This window comes from Lepus europaeus, chromosome 10 (genome assembly GCF_033115175.1).
Source record: "Lepus europaeus isolate LE1 chromosome 10, mLepTim1.pri, whole genome shotgun sequence".
Lineage (NCBI taxonomy): Eukaryota > Metazoa > Chordata > Mammalia > Lagomorpha > Leporidae > Lepus > Lepus europaeus.
The window spans coordinates 45,825,517-45,842,481 of NC_084836.1; the positions used below are offsets into that span (position 1 = coordinate 45,825,517).

The window sequence follows — 16,965 nt, forward strand, 5'->3', positions numbered from 1 at the left end:
ACGCAGGGTTCTTGTCTTCGCGCAAGAAAGAATTCAAGCATGAGACAGAGTAGTGGAAAGTAAAATAGCAAGGTTTATTAGGGACATCCATAAAAACAGATGGGCACCTCTCCAGACAGAACCTGAGAGAGAGTACCCAGTTGCTCAGACTGGGGAAGAGCAAGGTTACATGGCTGAGTGGAGAGAATACACCTGGCCAGGCCAGGTGGGCCAGTCAGCAGAGAGGCAGAGGGCTGAGTGTGCAGTCCAGTTGAGGCCAGGGTGGGTTTTTTTTTTTTTTTTTAAGGGGATGGGTCTTTGTCTTCCTACATCTTCTCTTCCTGGAACAAATAACTTTTTGGATGTAAATACTAAAAATTCCTTTCTGAGATTTCCCCCTGAAGTTATCAGACAGGAGGAAGCCTGGCTGGCATCACCCCGGTTAGAGGAAGGATGGTTATCGGTTAGAGGAAGGATGGTTATCAGGTAGAAGGGGCAGGGCTTTTGAAGTGCAGATACTGGGCTGCACCTGGAAGGTTATCCAGATGACTTTGAGATGCATATGCAGGAACTAGATGTCAACTCCTTAGGCCTTTGTCACACACATAAGCTCATATGTAACTTCATACCTGACAGATTCATATCAGGAGCCAGCCACGTGGAGGAGCATGGCAGCACGGGACCACAATGGCAAAAGGCCAAAGAAAAGAAAAGTGTGGGCCCACCAAGTCCCAGGCCTTTCATCCACTTCCAAAGGGGAGTGGTTAATTAACCTGATTGGCTGGTGAGCACACAGGTGTGGTCAGGTAGGGGCATGAGATCACACAGGGGCGTGGTGAAGGTGTGGTCTTTATTTGAAATTGAGAAATATTAAAGTTTTTAAATTTTTCCATGTTTGAAAACCAAAGCAAAATAAAATACTTTCTTTCCTGGAAAAAAAAATTGGCACATTTAATTTACTTGTTGGAAATTATCTTCTTGGGGAAATATCCACATCTGTTAAGCTTCAGATTATGTCCCTAATAGACTCAGTAGAGCAATGTGCTTTGGGAGATAGAAATATAATTTTAGTCTTTGGAATACATAAAGATTAAAATGTTTTCACTCTGTAATTATTTTGCCACAATCTATTACGTTCTAATTTTGATAAGTCATTGTAATATTTCCATGGCTATGTGAAAATGGCCTCAAAGTAATCTCTTGTCATAGAGAAACTTGGCAGAGACAAATCTGTCTTGCCCTTTTCTTTGTAATTTGCTTGATATTAATTGCATATATAAGATTACCTGTTAGAGGGAATGGTAGCTTTGTACATTTTTCAACTGCATATTGATTATTTTCCATTATTCAGTGCTTTTAATACATTCATACACATAAGATATCCTTGTATTTCTGTGTGACACCGAGAAATGCTGTAAAGCAACAGGTCTTCAAAGTATCATTTGTCCTACTTTGTCAGTAATGTCTTGATCCACTTATAGTCTTAACTCTGGATGTTAATTAAGGTAGCAGTTTGAATTTCTCCTGGATTTGACCTATGTGTCTTTAAAATTAAACATCAGAAAGTTGCCAGTGTTAAAAATAACATGCAGTACATCTCCCCTGAAGTACTTCCCAACTTTTATCTAGTTGTTGTTGTCATAGAAAATTGTGAGGAGTCAAATGGGTAATAGGTAGTCAGGGGGTCCCAGTGGAATTTGGGGTGTAAAATATTTGCTTCCCTCCCCAAAGTGATCTTTAGCAGGAACACATAGACTGCCCTCCTTCCTTCAGAATCTCCAAATTTACCATGAGAATAGCAAGGGAGCTCTTCCTGAGCTCACAGCTTATTGTGAAAACAAGTTACCTATCCCACTCTTCTGGATGGTCTTTTTTATCCTGAGCAGGCCAGACAGGATGGAGAACTGTAAATCAGGCCTTTTGATGGGTTTGTCCCCACCTGGTAACTGAATGCCAATCTCATTGTCAAGTTTTTTTTTTCCTTCGAAATTGTACTTAAAAAGCCCACCAGGACCAGTCCCTTTGGGGTTCTTTCCTCTCTTGGAAGACCCCCTTCTTGCTGCTCCGGCTGGAGATCCTTGATTCTAATACTTTTAAATCTCTTTGCCATCTGCTTGGAAATTCTTCTTCCACGTGAGACAAAGAACCGAGGTAACAATAATTTCTCCGCCACCGTTTTCTAGTAGCAAAATGAAAACCTCTGCCTAGTGATTGAGGCAGAGAGGAGGCTGCCCTCTGGGAGCGCTTCTTGTTTCCAACTTCATCTGAATGTCCTCATCAGCTTGGCAGATTCTGAGGCCATCTTTAACTTAGCTGCGAAGCTCCACTTCATTGATTCTTGCTTTCTTAGCTGAAAAATATTTTAAAGATTACTTGCATGGTGGGTATTGGGGTAATAAAATTAAAATTTTCTCCCAAACCAGAAAACATACGTAAGTGCTAGAGAAAGAACAAGGTTTTATTATTGCATAAATATTAAGATCAGAATGTGATGCACATCACAGGCAATCTGCTAGGAGGTTGCACAGATAGAAATCTCATCCTTTTATATAGAACAGAAATACATAGCCCATTATATACATGTTTTCCAACATTAACAGTAGCCAGTCTGCAAGTAGCAGAACTGACGGAACCATGTGCCACACATGGTTTATTCTAGATTCCCTTTGTCAGTGGCATAAGTATCTGTGTTAGCTAATTGTCTTTCTCTGAAGGAAAAAGAAACTTTGCATATCTCAGTGATGGGAAATGCTTTTGCACCTGGAGCAAGTAAGGAAGTTAGATTCCTACCCTTTCAAAGAAAGCTGGAGGTGGGCCTGCTATGATCTCCTTTAAGGTTTGCATTTCAAAGACTGGCTCTAAGTTCCTTGAAAAAGACTTTCTTTCGTATGTCAGAAAGCTAAGGACAGGCCTATCTAATTTGCAGAGAATTTATTTACATTTCAAAGAGAGGAGCACTTACATTACAATTGTAAATTTAATTAAATAAATGTTATAAGAATAAGGAGGGGGAGGGAAATCTCTTTCATAATATTCAACTGGAAGAATTCAACCTCTATTTTTAATTTATATTTGTTCTTACATTACTCATGTTTATTTAAGCAATTCAGAAATTAAAATAATAATTTTCTAATTTTTGAATTAAGAATTTTTGGTAGATATTTTGTCACTGAAACTTTTAATATTCTAATTAGGTTAAAATTAATTTTATATTAGTGTGATGTCTGTCATCAAACAACTGGATGCAAACATTGTGATCAATTTATCACAGTTCAATTCCCAGATCATCTTTCTGCAAATAGTTGCATTTTTGTACTTAACAATGTCATAATTTCAGTTGAACTAATTTGGCCTTTTTCCCTATGGTTCTTACATTAAAATTTGAGTTTCTTATATTGTTGACATTTCTTTAGTTGTTGCTCCCATGCTTTTCATATAGGAGATTATCCTGAGAGAGACACTGGGAAATTGGTTCCTTTATTTTTCTACTGTATTGGCTGAAGCCTGTGAACTTTCTAAATATTCTCCAAATACATTTTTTTAAATCACAATTACAGTGTATCATGACACAGCTCATCAAAATAGAGTATTTTAACATAGTACTAGTTTATTTTACTTCGTAAATAATTTCTAGTTTTAAATAATCTGTTCATTTCTTCAGGGTGCAACATTGACATTTTTGAGTTCTGATCACCCTGGCCTTCCAGAAAGCATAAAAAAAAACACATTACTGAGAGTTCGAATCACAAATATTGATCAAATGGTTTTGGATTCCCTGAAGTAAGTCAGATGTACATTTGTCATTTTGAAAGTAAGTTAAAACATTAGTTGTTTTGTTATCTTCAGATGGGATTGTTTCACAAAGCAATTAGGTTTTAGTTAAAGTTCATGCTTTCAAAAGACAATTTTATGTGCTATCTGGTAGTCAAATATACTCCATGTGTGGGAACTGTTGCAATTGATTTAATATTTTAGAAGTTTTATTTTATGTTAATTAAAGACACCTTATTAGTTTCCCTTTGCTGTGCCAGTTTTATTTCACCATATGCTACTGAAGTATTACATTTTTAAAGATAGCATGTCAGTATAATGTCTTAACAGTTTCTCCCACATTGTTAGTGTCATGCTTTTTTTGACATGAACAAAAGTCCTGGATCCCATATATTTGTAGCATGCATCGATTGATAATATGATTTGTGAAAAAATAGTGCTGTGAATAAAATAACGTAAAGATAACTTTTAAATATATAAAATAATATTGAAACACTATAGAAATGAGTATATTCACTGATAGTTCTTGGAAGATTTAAGGAGTTGCATTCAAAGGATCAAAGCTACAGGGAAGTTTGGAACTTGATTAAACTCCAAACACTCTTGCACCTTGTGTTTGAGTGTTTCTCTGAGTCTGAAGCAGGAAAGAGCTTAGAGATTCTGTACTCAGGGTGGTGCAATAGAATATATTTTTATGGCTGTGAACATGTCAATTGCAGAACTGCTTCTGTGGAACCTGATGATGATATAATCTGTCAAGAAGCCAATGATAGCCTTGTCTTAAAGGCCATTCAAGGTGTGTGTTTTTGCTTTACCCTCACAAACTAATTTTATTTTCTACTGCTAAACTTTTTAATCAGTAAAACAGTATTATTTGTATACTTCTCGGTTTCATAGCTCTTGATTTCTGTTTCCTATGTGATTATTTTTAAAAGTTAATATACATATTTATTAAAATATCTTTAGGATTTCTCCTACTTAAATGGCCCCAAGAGCACTATTGTTATGTGGATTATGAAATTAGTGAATTTTAGAAAGTATTAGATAATATGGGTTTTTTATAAACTGAATAAAATGTAAATCTTGAGTCTTTTAAACTACTTATATGATGCATTATGTAATATCCTAAACAGATTTGTGATGGCTTCATCTAAAAGAAAAGATGTTAGAGTGGGTGCCAGCCTTATGTGTTCAGTGGACACGTGATTTTGTTTAAATCCTCACACTTCTTTCTTTATCTCTAAAAGGGGGATAATAATATCTCTTCCATTAGTTTCGAGGATTGCTGCAAGTAATAAATGAGATTTATGTGGCTTGGGACACTAAAATATTTTTAAAATTTTGTTTCTAGTTCTGATTTTGTTCTAATCTTATAACCACTGCAGTACACTGTACTTCAATAGACACGTCCTTTCTTGGATCTCATAATCTAAAATGGAAAAAGGTATTGAATAAGTAGTCATAAAATCATCATATAATTTATGAATTTTGATGAATCATGACATATCATTTAAAGAAAAATGAGTCACGGCAAGAAAGCTAGAAAGATTAAATAGTTATCTGAAATTGGTATTTGAAATTTCAGATGTTCTTGATGTCATTGTTCATAGTTTTTTCTATTTTGTCATAGTCAATATAATATTTGTCACTATTGAATCTAATGATATTTTTATTTTCTCTGATGTATTACATCTAATAACTGCTTTAGTAAAGCTACAAATATTTTCTTAGCAAATATGAGAATAATTCAAAAACTTTGTGGAAAAGTAGACTGCAAAGACAAATTTATTCTGGTACAAAAAATATTTGAAATCTATGCATAATTTTTTCATAATATATATCTTTCATTTACTTTTTGAAGACTGCTGGTATGGCACTAACTGCATTAAGTGAAATAACAGAGGTACAAACAAGGAGAATGCTAGGGACTCAGATATAACTTTGAATTTCTGGAAAGAAGGGTTACTTAAAATTTTTAAATATAAGACAGCACGCCAATGTCTTGATGCTATCTAACATATAAGTTACAATTTGAAGATTTCATATTATTTTTTAAAAATAAAAAATTATTCTTTCACATTATTTTTAAAAAATTCATAATTTTTGAGTAACTTGCCTGACATCAATTTGTAATTCAATAACAGCAGAGAAAGAAAGAAATAACAGGTTTGGGGATGGTTAAATAAGGAAATTTAGACAATAAAAATGAAGATTTTATTTGTAATATTTAGGCTATTTTCTTTCTCATGAAGAGAAGCATTATTTTCCCAAGTTTAAAATACAGTATTCTGACCACACAGTGGTGCTATAGTTCTGATATAGTTACATTTGATTTTGTATGTAATGCATCTTATTAAAAACTTCCTTTTTCCCAAAGTCTTCTGTCAGTCATACACATGAGTTGGTTGAATATTCACACCCTGATTTCCATTACATTAGCTTTAATTTTCTTACAAGAGAGACAACTGCAGTTTGATACATTTGAGCATAAGAACAACTAGCTCCCATCTTTCTTATTGTTAAACAGATGTGTTAAAAGAAAAACTACATAAAAGAGGTGTTCGTATTTTGACTGGACTGGGAAAATACTTTCAACAATTGGACAAGGAAGGAGATGGACTTTTACATAAGTCAGATTTTAAGCAAGCTCTGAAAGTGTTTCACTTTGAAATATCTGAAAAGGTGCGTACCACAGAAAATTCTCAACCACGAATATTATTCTTAGGTGACATTGTTCACTTTCCTACTGAAATTTTAGTCATTGATTTTTCTACTCCTTTAAAAAGTAGTTATCTTAATTTTATTTGAAAATGGGGAGGGGGAGAGAGAATGAAAGAGGTAACCTCTTTCATTGGCTGGTTTATTCCCCAAATGACCTCAACAGCCAGAACTGGATCAGGTCTCAGCCAGAAGCCTGAAACTCAATCCAGGTGTCTGACGTTGCACAGATCCAAGTGCTGGAACCATCACCTATTGCCTGTCAGGCTGCACATTAGCAGGAAGCTGGAACCAGAAGAGGAAGAGGAGTGGGGACTAAGTACTCTGATAGGGAACACAAGCATCCCAAGCAGTGTCTTAACCACTGTGCCGAACTCCTACTCCTGTCTTCTTCTTTATGCCCTCTTAGCAGTGTTAAACCACAAAGCAACAACTCTTGTCTATTTTTGAAATTTAAATATTTATTCTCCTTTCATATATTTATTAAGGGCTTAATAAGTAGACATTGTGCTAACTCTGAGGGACTTATTCTGTATTTCTCAAAGGTCTTCATAATTGAAGGAAAATGATTATAAAATAAAATATGTGTTAAATAGAGAATGCTTTGGAACACTTGGGATAGGTACCCAGTTCCAGGCCACGTCATAGAAGATCATGGAAGGATTCCTGGCAGAGGATACATCCGCCCTCAGTTTTAAAGGGTGAGAAGGAATTAAGCAGACAGGCAAGGAGCAGACAATGTATATTTCATGAAAAGCAGAAGCACATGTGGGGACATGGATCGGAGAGGGAGTGTGGCCAGTTCTCAAACTGCAAATAGTAAATCTTCATGCATATTGTTCTCTCCACTGTGAGTCATCTTCCACTTCTTTTTGCGTACGAAATTTTCATAGCATTTGGCCCTCAGCTTCCTCGACCAAGAGTACTAGCCTATCACCTTTGTCTCAGGGAGCACCTCTGTCTGATCCCTGGTCCTTTCAAGACCTGTGTACCCTTTTGTTTTGCTCATGCCATTTTGTAAGTATTGCTTGGCTCTGCCTGCAAGTGAGTGGGACTGCACTCAGGAGAGGGGCCTCGGTACTTCTGGTTTTCTGGTCTTTTTCTAGCATTCTGAATAGAACCTGGCATATGGCAAGTGCCTTAGTTGGAATGGATCAGTGTACAGGAGGGAGGAAAAGAGAAAAAAGGAGATAAGTAAATATGGTACATTGAAGTCTTGTATGCAATGCTAAAAGTTTGGATTTTATTCTGTAAATACATGAATTTGAAACATACTTGCTTCAGGATTTCTAATAAAGTATTTTCTAATTTTTTTAAAGATTTATTTATTTATTTGAAAGAGTTACACAGAGAGAGGAGAGGCAGAGAGAGAGAGGTCTTCCATCTACTGGTTCACTCCCTAAATGGTCACAACGGGTGGAGCTGCACCAATCCAAAGCCAGGAGCCAGGAGCCTCTTCCAGGTCTCCCATGCGGGTGCAGGGACCCAGTCATCTACTGCTATCCCAGGCCATAGCAGAGAGCTGGATTGGAAGTGGAGCAGCCGGGTCTTGAACCGGCGCCCATATGGGATGCCGGCACTTCAGGCCAGGGCGTTAACATGCTGTGCCACAGCACAGACCCCTAAAATATTTTCAGGTATTGTTCTCTTTGCTTCAAATGGTCTTGTCACAAGATATAGAGAATTTGGATTTATGAGATTCTGTTTCAGTTTCCAATATTACTAGGTTACACATGTGACCTTGGACAAGTCTTTTAATTTTTCTGCTTGATAGGTTCTTCCTGAGTAATCATAGATAATTGTTACCATTGGAGTTACTTGGAAGCTCGTGTGAGAAAATTACATGGAAATATGCCATATCAAGTATAAAAGTCTTTGCCAATATAGTGTCGTCCATAATTGTTGTGACATATCTACACCTGTCTGTTTTTTTATTTTTACCATGTTTCATCTTGTGCCTTCCCCCACCATAGTTGATACATACCAAGAATCATCTGTCTATCTTCACCTCTTCCTTTCACAGATTGGGGGAAAAATACAGCAACAGGAAATTAGAAAACTTTGGTGCTTTTTTCCAAAATCGCATAGTTAATAACTGGTATAGAACTGGAACCTAGATAATCAGACTCCATCTGGTACTTTTTCTGCATTATTATAATACTTACTTTTTCATTGATTTTATAAATTTTTATGATTGGAATTATGTGTAAAAACTGTTGTAATTTGAGCAGGAATTTGGTGCAGTATTTGACTCCACTTGAGATGCCCATATTCATATTGGAGTGCCAAGTCCTGACTCCTCTCTTGATTCCAGCTTCCTGCTAATGCACACCCAGGGAGGCAGCAGGTGATGGCTCCTGTACATGAGTCCCTGCCACCCACATAGGAAACCGATATTCAGTTCCTAGCTCCTGGCTTCAGTCTGGCCCAGGTCTAGTTGTTAGGATATTTGAGGAGTGAACCAGTAGAGGGAAGATCTCTGTCTCTCAATTTGCCTGCTTTATCTCTGTCTCCATTTCTTTCAATTAAATAGAAATAAATCAATAAAAATTGAAACACTATAAAATTATATATAACTTTTAACATGGGAAGAACATCTATTATAAAAATAGGAGGGAGCTGGAGCCAGTGCTGTGGTGCAGCAGGTTAAAGCCCTTGCCTGAAGTGCCAGCAACCCATATGGGCACTGGTTCTAGTCCTGGCTGCTCCTCTTCTGATCCAGCTCTCTGCTATGGTCTGGGAAAGCAATAGAAGATGGCCCAAAGATCCAGCTCTCTGCTATGGTCTGGGAAAGCAGTAGAAGATGGCCCAAATCGTTGGGCCCCGGCATCCACATGGAGACCCAGAGGAAGCTCCTGGCTCCTGGCTTCCAGTCAGTGCAGCTCCGGCCGTTGCTGCCATCCGGGGAGAGAACCAGCAGATGGAAGATCTCTCTCTCTGTCTCTACCTCTCTCTGAAACTCTCTTTCAAATAAATAAAATAAAACAAAATAAATAGGAGAGAACAAATAGGAGATTTTTCTTGTATATTTTAAGTAATATTCTTTGTATATTTTTTTCCTGTAATATCACTAGAAATTGCTCATGCAGTGCTGAGTATAGGCAAGGGGCTTGGGAATAAGAATAAGAACTACTAACCTGGGTCCAGTTGTGGAACTAGAGGATGTTTACCGGAAAGCATAGTTGTTTTCCCTAATTTGAAATAAAAAATTATAAACATACTCTAAAGATCCTAGTTTATATGGAGATACTATCAATGAATTATTTTTGTTACTATCAACTGAATTGTTTTCCATCCTGTAACATGTCTAAAAAGATTTTAGATTTAAATTTGTTGCCACTGTGCTGAATTACATACCTCTTAAATGTGACTTCTTTTAAATTTTAAGGTATTCATTTTAGTATTTCTTGAGTTAGTGAGCACATCTGTCTTCTCTTGTCCATATTACTCATGATTTTAAAGGTCAAACTCATTTTCAGTTATACTGCACTGACACTTAAAATCTCTATCGTGTACATGGCATCATGGTAGGTAACAACTTGATTGACGACATTAAAAATATATTTTCCTGAGTTTAAGGAAATGCATGATGTAATTTCTTTCTTGTCATGAACACTGTAAATAGAATATTCTATTAAAAAGTGTATTTGTTAAAGAAGCAAATGGTAATGGTATGGTGAACCAACTGACATAAAAGATTTACTCAAAATTATACCTTTCAGTTTAAATTATGAAATAATTTTAGAGTCATTCAAATCTTGTTTTCCAAGTATTGAGACCAGTAGGAATACTATCAGTGGTCATGCCACTGTAGACATTCCAGAACCTGAAGTGAATTTTGAATTGTTACACATATAATAGGCAAAAAAAAAAAAATGTTTGAATTGAGTATATGCTAACCACACTCTTTATGTATAGAGAGGAGCTTAATTTTTAATGATAAATTTGTTATCAGAGAATGGGATGGGGAGGAGTAGAAAGGAATGGACAAAGGTTCCTCAGAGGGCACAAAGCTTCAATTAGACATTAAGAATAAGTTCCAGTGATCAGAGTAGGGTACAGTTAATAATGATGTATTATATATTTCAGAATAGCTGAAAGAGGTTTTAAGCGTTTTCACCACAAAGAAATGATAAATATTTGATGGGATAGATACATCAATTAGCCTGATTTGATTATTCCATTATGTAAACATGCACTGAAACATCATATTGTATTCAATAAATATATTTAGTTATTATTTATCAATTAAAAACAAAATAAAACTCTAAAAAGGATATGTTTGTGAGTTAGTGCCACTCCTAAATGGTTCTTCAGTTTACAGTTCTGTTCTTGTCAGTTCTTTAAATTGCTTTCTTTGTGGTTTTGGTCAGCTTTATATGTAACTTTGAATTTATTTGTTAAGTGACCTCCTTTGTCTGGGTTACGAAAGATGTAATAAAACATGACTGTGATGACTTTGTGACCGGGTATAAGTTACGGGTGTAATAATGATCTTTGTGTGATTGCTGCTGTGACCCTGTATAACTGAAAGCTCTGGCGGTGATCTCTGTGTGATTATTTCTAGGATTTTGAATCTCTGTGGTACATTCTGAATGGCAATGACAATGACAAAGTTGATTATGGAGAATTTAAACGTGCAATTATTGGTGAAATGAATGAATACAGGAAATCATTTGTTCGAAAGGTAATTTTGCTAATTAATCTTTGTTACTTTTTTTAAAGTTTATTTTTATTTATTAGAGAGAGAAAAGGAGATATCACTCCTCAAATGCCTGTAACAGCTGGGGTTGGACCAAACCCAATCAGAGTCTCCCATATAGGTTGCAGGGTCCTAAGTACTTGAGCCGTCCCTGCTGGCATTGGGGTTGGAGCTAGGACTCAAATCTAGGCACTGGCACTCCAGTAAGGAATACAGGCACCTCAAGCGCCATCTTAACCACCACCAAACACCTGTCTCAAAGTTTTTACTTTTAAAATAGATTGTTGACTTTATTATTGGAAACTTTAATGAATCACTATTTAAAATATTTTAGATATTTTTTACCTGCACTGTGTGTTGTGTTTAGTAAGCTCTTGTGCATACAAATCTGCCTAGAATAGAGCATATGTTTTGGAAAACTAAAATATAAAATTTTAGTTCACAAATTACTAGCTTCGTAAATTGCTGTCTCTGTAAATTATTAGTTGTATGACTAGATGTTTCATGAAATACCCAAGCTTCAGTTCCCCATCTTATATAGAGTTGTTAGAATGATTTAATGAGATAACACATATAAAATTTTCTATGGCTGTCCCATTGCCAATGCTTAATGTATATTATTTTAGGATGACAACTAAAAATGTTTCTCTGATGTTTATAATATACATAACAAATATTAAAATGATAGCATTAAAACATAAACATTTAGATACAAATTCCCAATGGAAAATTCAAAATCTCTTTTCTGGCCAAGAGACATAGTGAAAACCTAAAACAAATTGACCACCTAATATTTACACATTTTCCTTTGTACTTTACATGTCCTTGTGATAGAGCTGAGTATCAGAGGTAGAAATTGGAGGATTGTCTTTTTCATAAATCTTGATAGTAAGAATAGAGGTCGAAAGAATAGTAGTGTATGGACTTACTAGGGCTGCGGTAGCTATGTGTCCTCACAGAGTTGTCCCATTGACATGCTTGCATTCTATTCTCAGAAATACATCAGTCAAATTGGTGTAGGGCCACCCTAATGATACCATTTTAAATTACTTCTTTAAAGGCCCTGTCTCACAATGTAGTCATATTCTGAGGTACTGGGGATGAGGGGAGGTTTATATGAACTCAATGTTACAATTAAACAATCAATTGTAATTGTGATTCTTTTGCAAATATGGGCTGCTGCTTTGGGCAGCTTTTGTGTTTCTATGTATTTAAATCTATTCCCCAGTGAAATGTTTTGTGCTATTTTATGATACTCAGAGTTGCATTGAATTGGAGGAACAATAAAACAACAAGCATTTCAAAGGGCAGTATTAAATTTCATATGAGCAAAGGAATAGAATTCATTTAAAGAGCATTTTACTCTTTCATTGATTCTAGTGATGGAATATTTGCAGGTCTTCCTTTTAAAATTCAAATAGCTCTCCTAGCGATTTGTTGTGGCCATTTATCAGGGTTTCTTTTTTTTAAGTGAATCCTGGAACTGGAAGTTATTTGAGGTCTTTTACCCAACACTTTAGTTTGGAGAAGAGAAAATCAGGGAAAGGTTAAATTACTTTCTCATCATCAGGATGCTAGAGGATGATAAAATTAAATAAAAGTGTTCAGGATTCTTAATATATTGCTTCCGTATCTTTTTCTTTATATTGATGATGCTGCTTTTACATGAAATTTTCAAAAAGTTCATGAGAAATGCTTGTTATGAAAAAAGTAGGCATGGATTTCAAATTTTTTGTGTCAAACAATATTAATATTCTGTTTCTATGTGACTTTATATTTCAGTTTAATACTTTTAAACAATCCTGTTTATTGCTCAGAACTAACTTACTGCAAAATAGAAAATACAGTTTTCATGTCTAATGATTTCATAGAAAGAATAATGTTTCTCTCTTTATGTAGGCCTTTATGAAACTGGATTTCAACAAAACTGGCTTTGTGAGTGTCATAGACATAAGCAAATGTTATTGTGCAAAAAAGCATCCCCAAGTAGCTTCAGGTAATTATTACAAGTCAAAATGTATTTGATTTCTAAAATGTTAGTTAATAAAAATAATATAAATTATATTAATTTACTGAGGCCATTAAAGGAAGAAATAAATAATTTTCTGAGCCTAAAACAAGAATTGTTTTCTCACATTCATTTAAAAATTCTTTGATTCATTCTACTTATGTAATTTATTAGAAAAAGAATATTTTCAGATTTAATGTAAATAAGATACCCCAAATATATTTCTATGAAATGGTATTAGAAATATAAAATTTGTTGTAAATATTTTTCTGGTGTCAAAGGGGAGCAAAAGAAAATATAGTTACAAATGATAGAAAGTAGGCATTTCCTGAGTGAAAGATTTTGAGGAGGTATGAAATTACCAACTATTTGAAATATACATTTTAGTAAGAAATGTTTTTCTTAGAAAAAAATTGTGTTAAAGCTTACTTTTTCAGAGGAATGGAGGGAAAATAGCAGGGAACTATCTGCTGCCAAAACTTACGCTTCTGTGAAGATTAAGTCTTAATTAATTTTTAGCTTTGACTAATCACTAATGACTTTCACTAATCACAAATTCACTTTATTGTTTAATATATACTACGATCCTTCCATAATATAATTACTTAGTCCTTTGTCATTCAACCTTAAAGTCATAATTACAGAGAGTTATCTTCCATCTGCTGGTTCACTCCCCAAATGGCCACAAGGACTGGGACTGGGCTAGGCCAAAGCCAGGAGCCTGATACTCCATTTGGGTCTCCCACATGGGTGCAGGTGCCCCAGGACTTGGGCCATCTTCTGTAGTTTTTCCAGGAGCATTAGCAGGGAACTGGATTGGAAAAAGAGAGCATCCAGGACTTGAACCAGTGCTCTGATATTGGATGCCAGTATCGTAAGCAGCAGCTCAACCCCTGTGCCAAAGACTCATACTCCATTCAAACTAAATTTGAATAAATTTATGAATTTTTTTTTAATTTGAAAGAGTGACAGAGAGAGAGAGAGAGAGAGAGAGAGAGGAGAGAGAATCTTCCACCTGCTGGTTTACATCCCAGTGCCTACAATAGCTAGGGCTGGACCCAGCTGAAGCTGGGAGCCTGGAACTCTATCTAGGTCTCTCACATTGGAGGCAGGACCCTAGTACTTAAACCATTACTGCTGTCCCCCAGGGTGTGTATTAGCAGGAGCTGGACTTAGAAGCAGAGCTAGACTTAACCCAGGTACTCCCTTATGGAATGTGGGCATCCCAAGCAGTCTCAGCTCTGTGCCAAATGCCCACACCAAACCTACTTTATTTTGTCTCTTTACAATCACTTTGTTTTCTATTTCTCATGTATGGTTTTAATAGATACGAAGTTCTTGATTTTCAAAGCAACTTTTTGTTTTGTTACTGTGAATGGTAGTTCACAATGCGTTCTAAGTTCCTTAGAGAACATCCTGCGTGTGGCTTTGTGAAAAAGATCCAACTCTTATCCCGTGTTTTTTTTGTTTTTTTTTTTTTGTTGTTTTTTGTTTTTTTTGTTTTGTTTTTTGTTTTTTGCTCTGTTAGACAAACAATTAGGGTGGCATTCACATTTAAGTCTGTTATTTAAAAGTAACCTGACTTTACAATATTTTGGAAGGTGACATAGATTTCCCACCCCCTTTTTCTGGTTTTGTATATGGGCCTCTGTTTATTCTCTTTTGAATATTTTTCTGGCCACTTTTTACAGCTTTCATCTTTCAGGGTTCTCCTTTAATTTAAAATATTCATCTTCTCTACTAGGATTAGTGTGTAGGTCACTGCAAGAGGGGTAGGATTAGCACATTAAGGAAATGAATTAATTCTAGTGGATATTTAAACAAATTGGAGGGTAGTCTGACATGAGTTCAAATTGTTACAAAGGTGTCATAAGATGATTAAGTGTTCCTTTATCATCATCAGTCATTTCACTGAGATTTTAAGGAAGCCATTCTATTTCATAGGCCATTCCACAGAGGAAGACATCAAATCATCTTTTCTAGAAACATTAAGAGAGTCCTGCGGCAAGTCTGATGAAGTGTCATATGGAGAATTTGAAGATTACTATGAAGGTCTAAGTATAGGAATGGAAAATGATGAAGACTTTGTTAACATCTTACGTACTCCATGGGGAATTTAGTTTTTAATAATTCATATGCCATCGGCACTAAACATTTTGCAGGAAGGATGAATTGAATGCAAAGTATGATCAAACACTGGAGTATGTCTTCCTTATCCTCTTATTCTCTTGATCTTATTTTTTTTTCCAAAAAACTTCAGTCTGTAAGGAGAAATATTCAGAATTATAGGGATATGTGCTCATATACAAATGTGCATACTTGTCTATCTGTAAGTTTATAAAGGTGTGCCTTTTTGATTTACTACTCATTTTGATTATATCTTAGAGGTCACTGTTTTTTACTAGCCTCAACAGAAACTGACATCTGCATCAAAGTATGTAAGAGCATCTATACAGCAACCAAGTTTCCCATCATTTCACTTTTTTTTTTTTTTGCTTCCACAGAACATAATTGCTACCCTTCTAAATTTGATGAATTTGAATTGAGCCCAAAGCTTACAAGACTGAAATAGTTCAACTTGTTTTAAACATATGGAAATGTTAAAGGAATTAAAGGATATGTGAGATAAGTTTTCCAAGTAGAGTGATTATAGCTGTTTTCTATACCATTAATATTTAGAATGATGGAGATTTACTCCTACAGTGCTCATTACATTGACCTGTCTTGTAAACTTTTGTCTTCTAAAATATGTACCATTATTTGTTCAGCCAAGCACAATGTATTTATTCTAGTGACCATGTATTCGTTATTTTATTTTATTTTAGTTGAAATCCTATTACCTGCATAGAATTGTTATTTAGCTGGAAAAAACTGGCGTGAGAGAAGACGTTTCTCTTATTAAATAAAGACCTCAAAAGGTGCATTATTGCATATATGGACCCAAGAGATAATGAGTAATTCTTACTCAAAATGTGAAATCATATTTTGTGTGATAAAATGTTATTTTAAACATCTATTTTTGGTGTACTAAACAACCAAAACATTTTTTCTAAATATGTATTTTTTAGTAGTAGTATAATCATTCTCCCTAAATTCCTTGTTTCTCACTTCATGTTCACAACAGATAGAAGAGAGAACATTATGTAGTTGTTTCCAAATTCATAATCTTAACTTATATGTTAAGATAAAATAAATTGGAAAAAAAATATGAACAACATAAGTGGTTCAAAAATGAAAACATGTACTTGGTAGAATTTGACTTTAGGTATATCAGTTCATCCATCTATACCTGGCAACATTATCAGAAATGTGATACGTGTGAACTCAATAAATTCAAAGTTGTACTTTTTGATATTTGAGGAAGTACTGAAACTTACTACTGAAATATCAGAAAGAAAATATGTGTAAACCTTTTAGTGCTGTTCTTACCATCTACATTTTTTGCTGCTTTTGACTTTTCCCAGCAATATTATTACAATTGAAACAAGATGCTAAAAGAAGTTGAGCAGAAATAAGTTTATAATATTATTTCTAAGCGATATTTTATAGAAAAATTCATCCAGCTGTAGACATCATAAATCCGTAAATTGTTTTTGTGTTAAAATAACTAACACCAAGAATGCTCAGCATGCATGTAGTATTTTTCATATAATAAATTTTTATTTCATTCTTTGTAATAAACATATTCTTAAAATTGGTATGCCATGTTTTCCTGTGAATATGATTATAAAATATGCTTTCATAATATAAGAAAGGGAAGGTACATCTAGATATTAGCACATTAATA

General features: G+C 34.9%; 1 protein-coding gene across 7 annotated transcripts in view; it reads left to right on the forward strand.

Moving 5' to 3' along the window:
• Positions 1-16,743, forward strand: part of CAPS2 (calcyphosine 2) — a 55,646-nt gene extending 38,903 nt beyond the window's left edge. For 5 of the 7 annotated variants that reach the window (XM_062203205.1, XM_062203209.1, XM_062203210.1 and 2 more), the window contains 6 exons: positions 3,641-3,759; positions 4,470-4,546; positions 6,278-6,432; positions 11,036-11,155; positions 13,070-13,166; positions 15,123-16,743. In XM_062203205.1, coding sequence (XP_062059189.1) covers positions 3,641-3,759; positions 4,470-4,546; positions 6,278-6,432; positions 11,036-11,155; positions 13,070-13,166; positions 15,123-15,298 — 744 coding nt within the window. In that variant the 3' untranslated portion in view covers positions 15,299-16,743. The remainder of the gene's footprint in view (positions 1-3,640; positions 3,760-4,469; positions 4,547-6,277; positions 6,433-11,035; positions 11,156-13,069; positions 13,167-15,122) is intronic. The other 2 variants (XM_062203207.1, XM_062203211.1) reach the window with 2 other exon arrangements.
• The last annotated feature ends 222 nt before the right edge of the window (positions 16,744-16,965 follow it).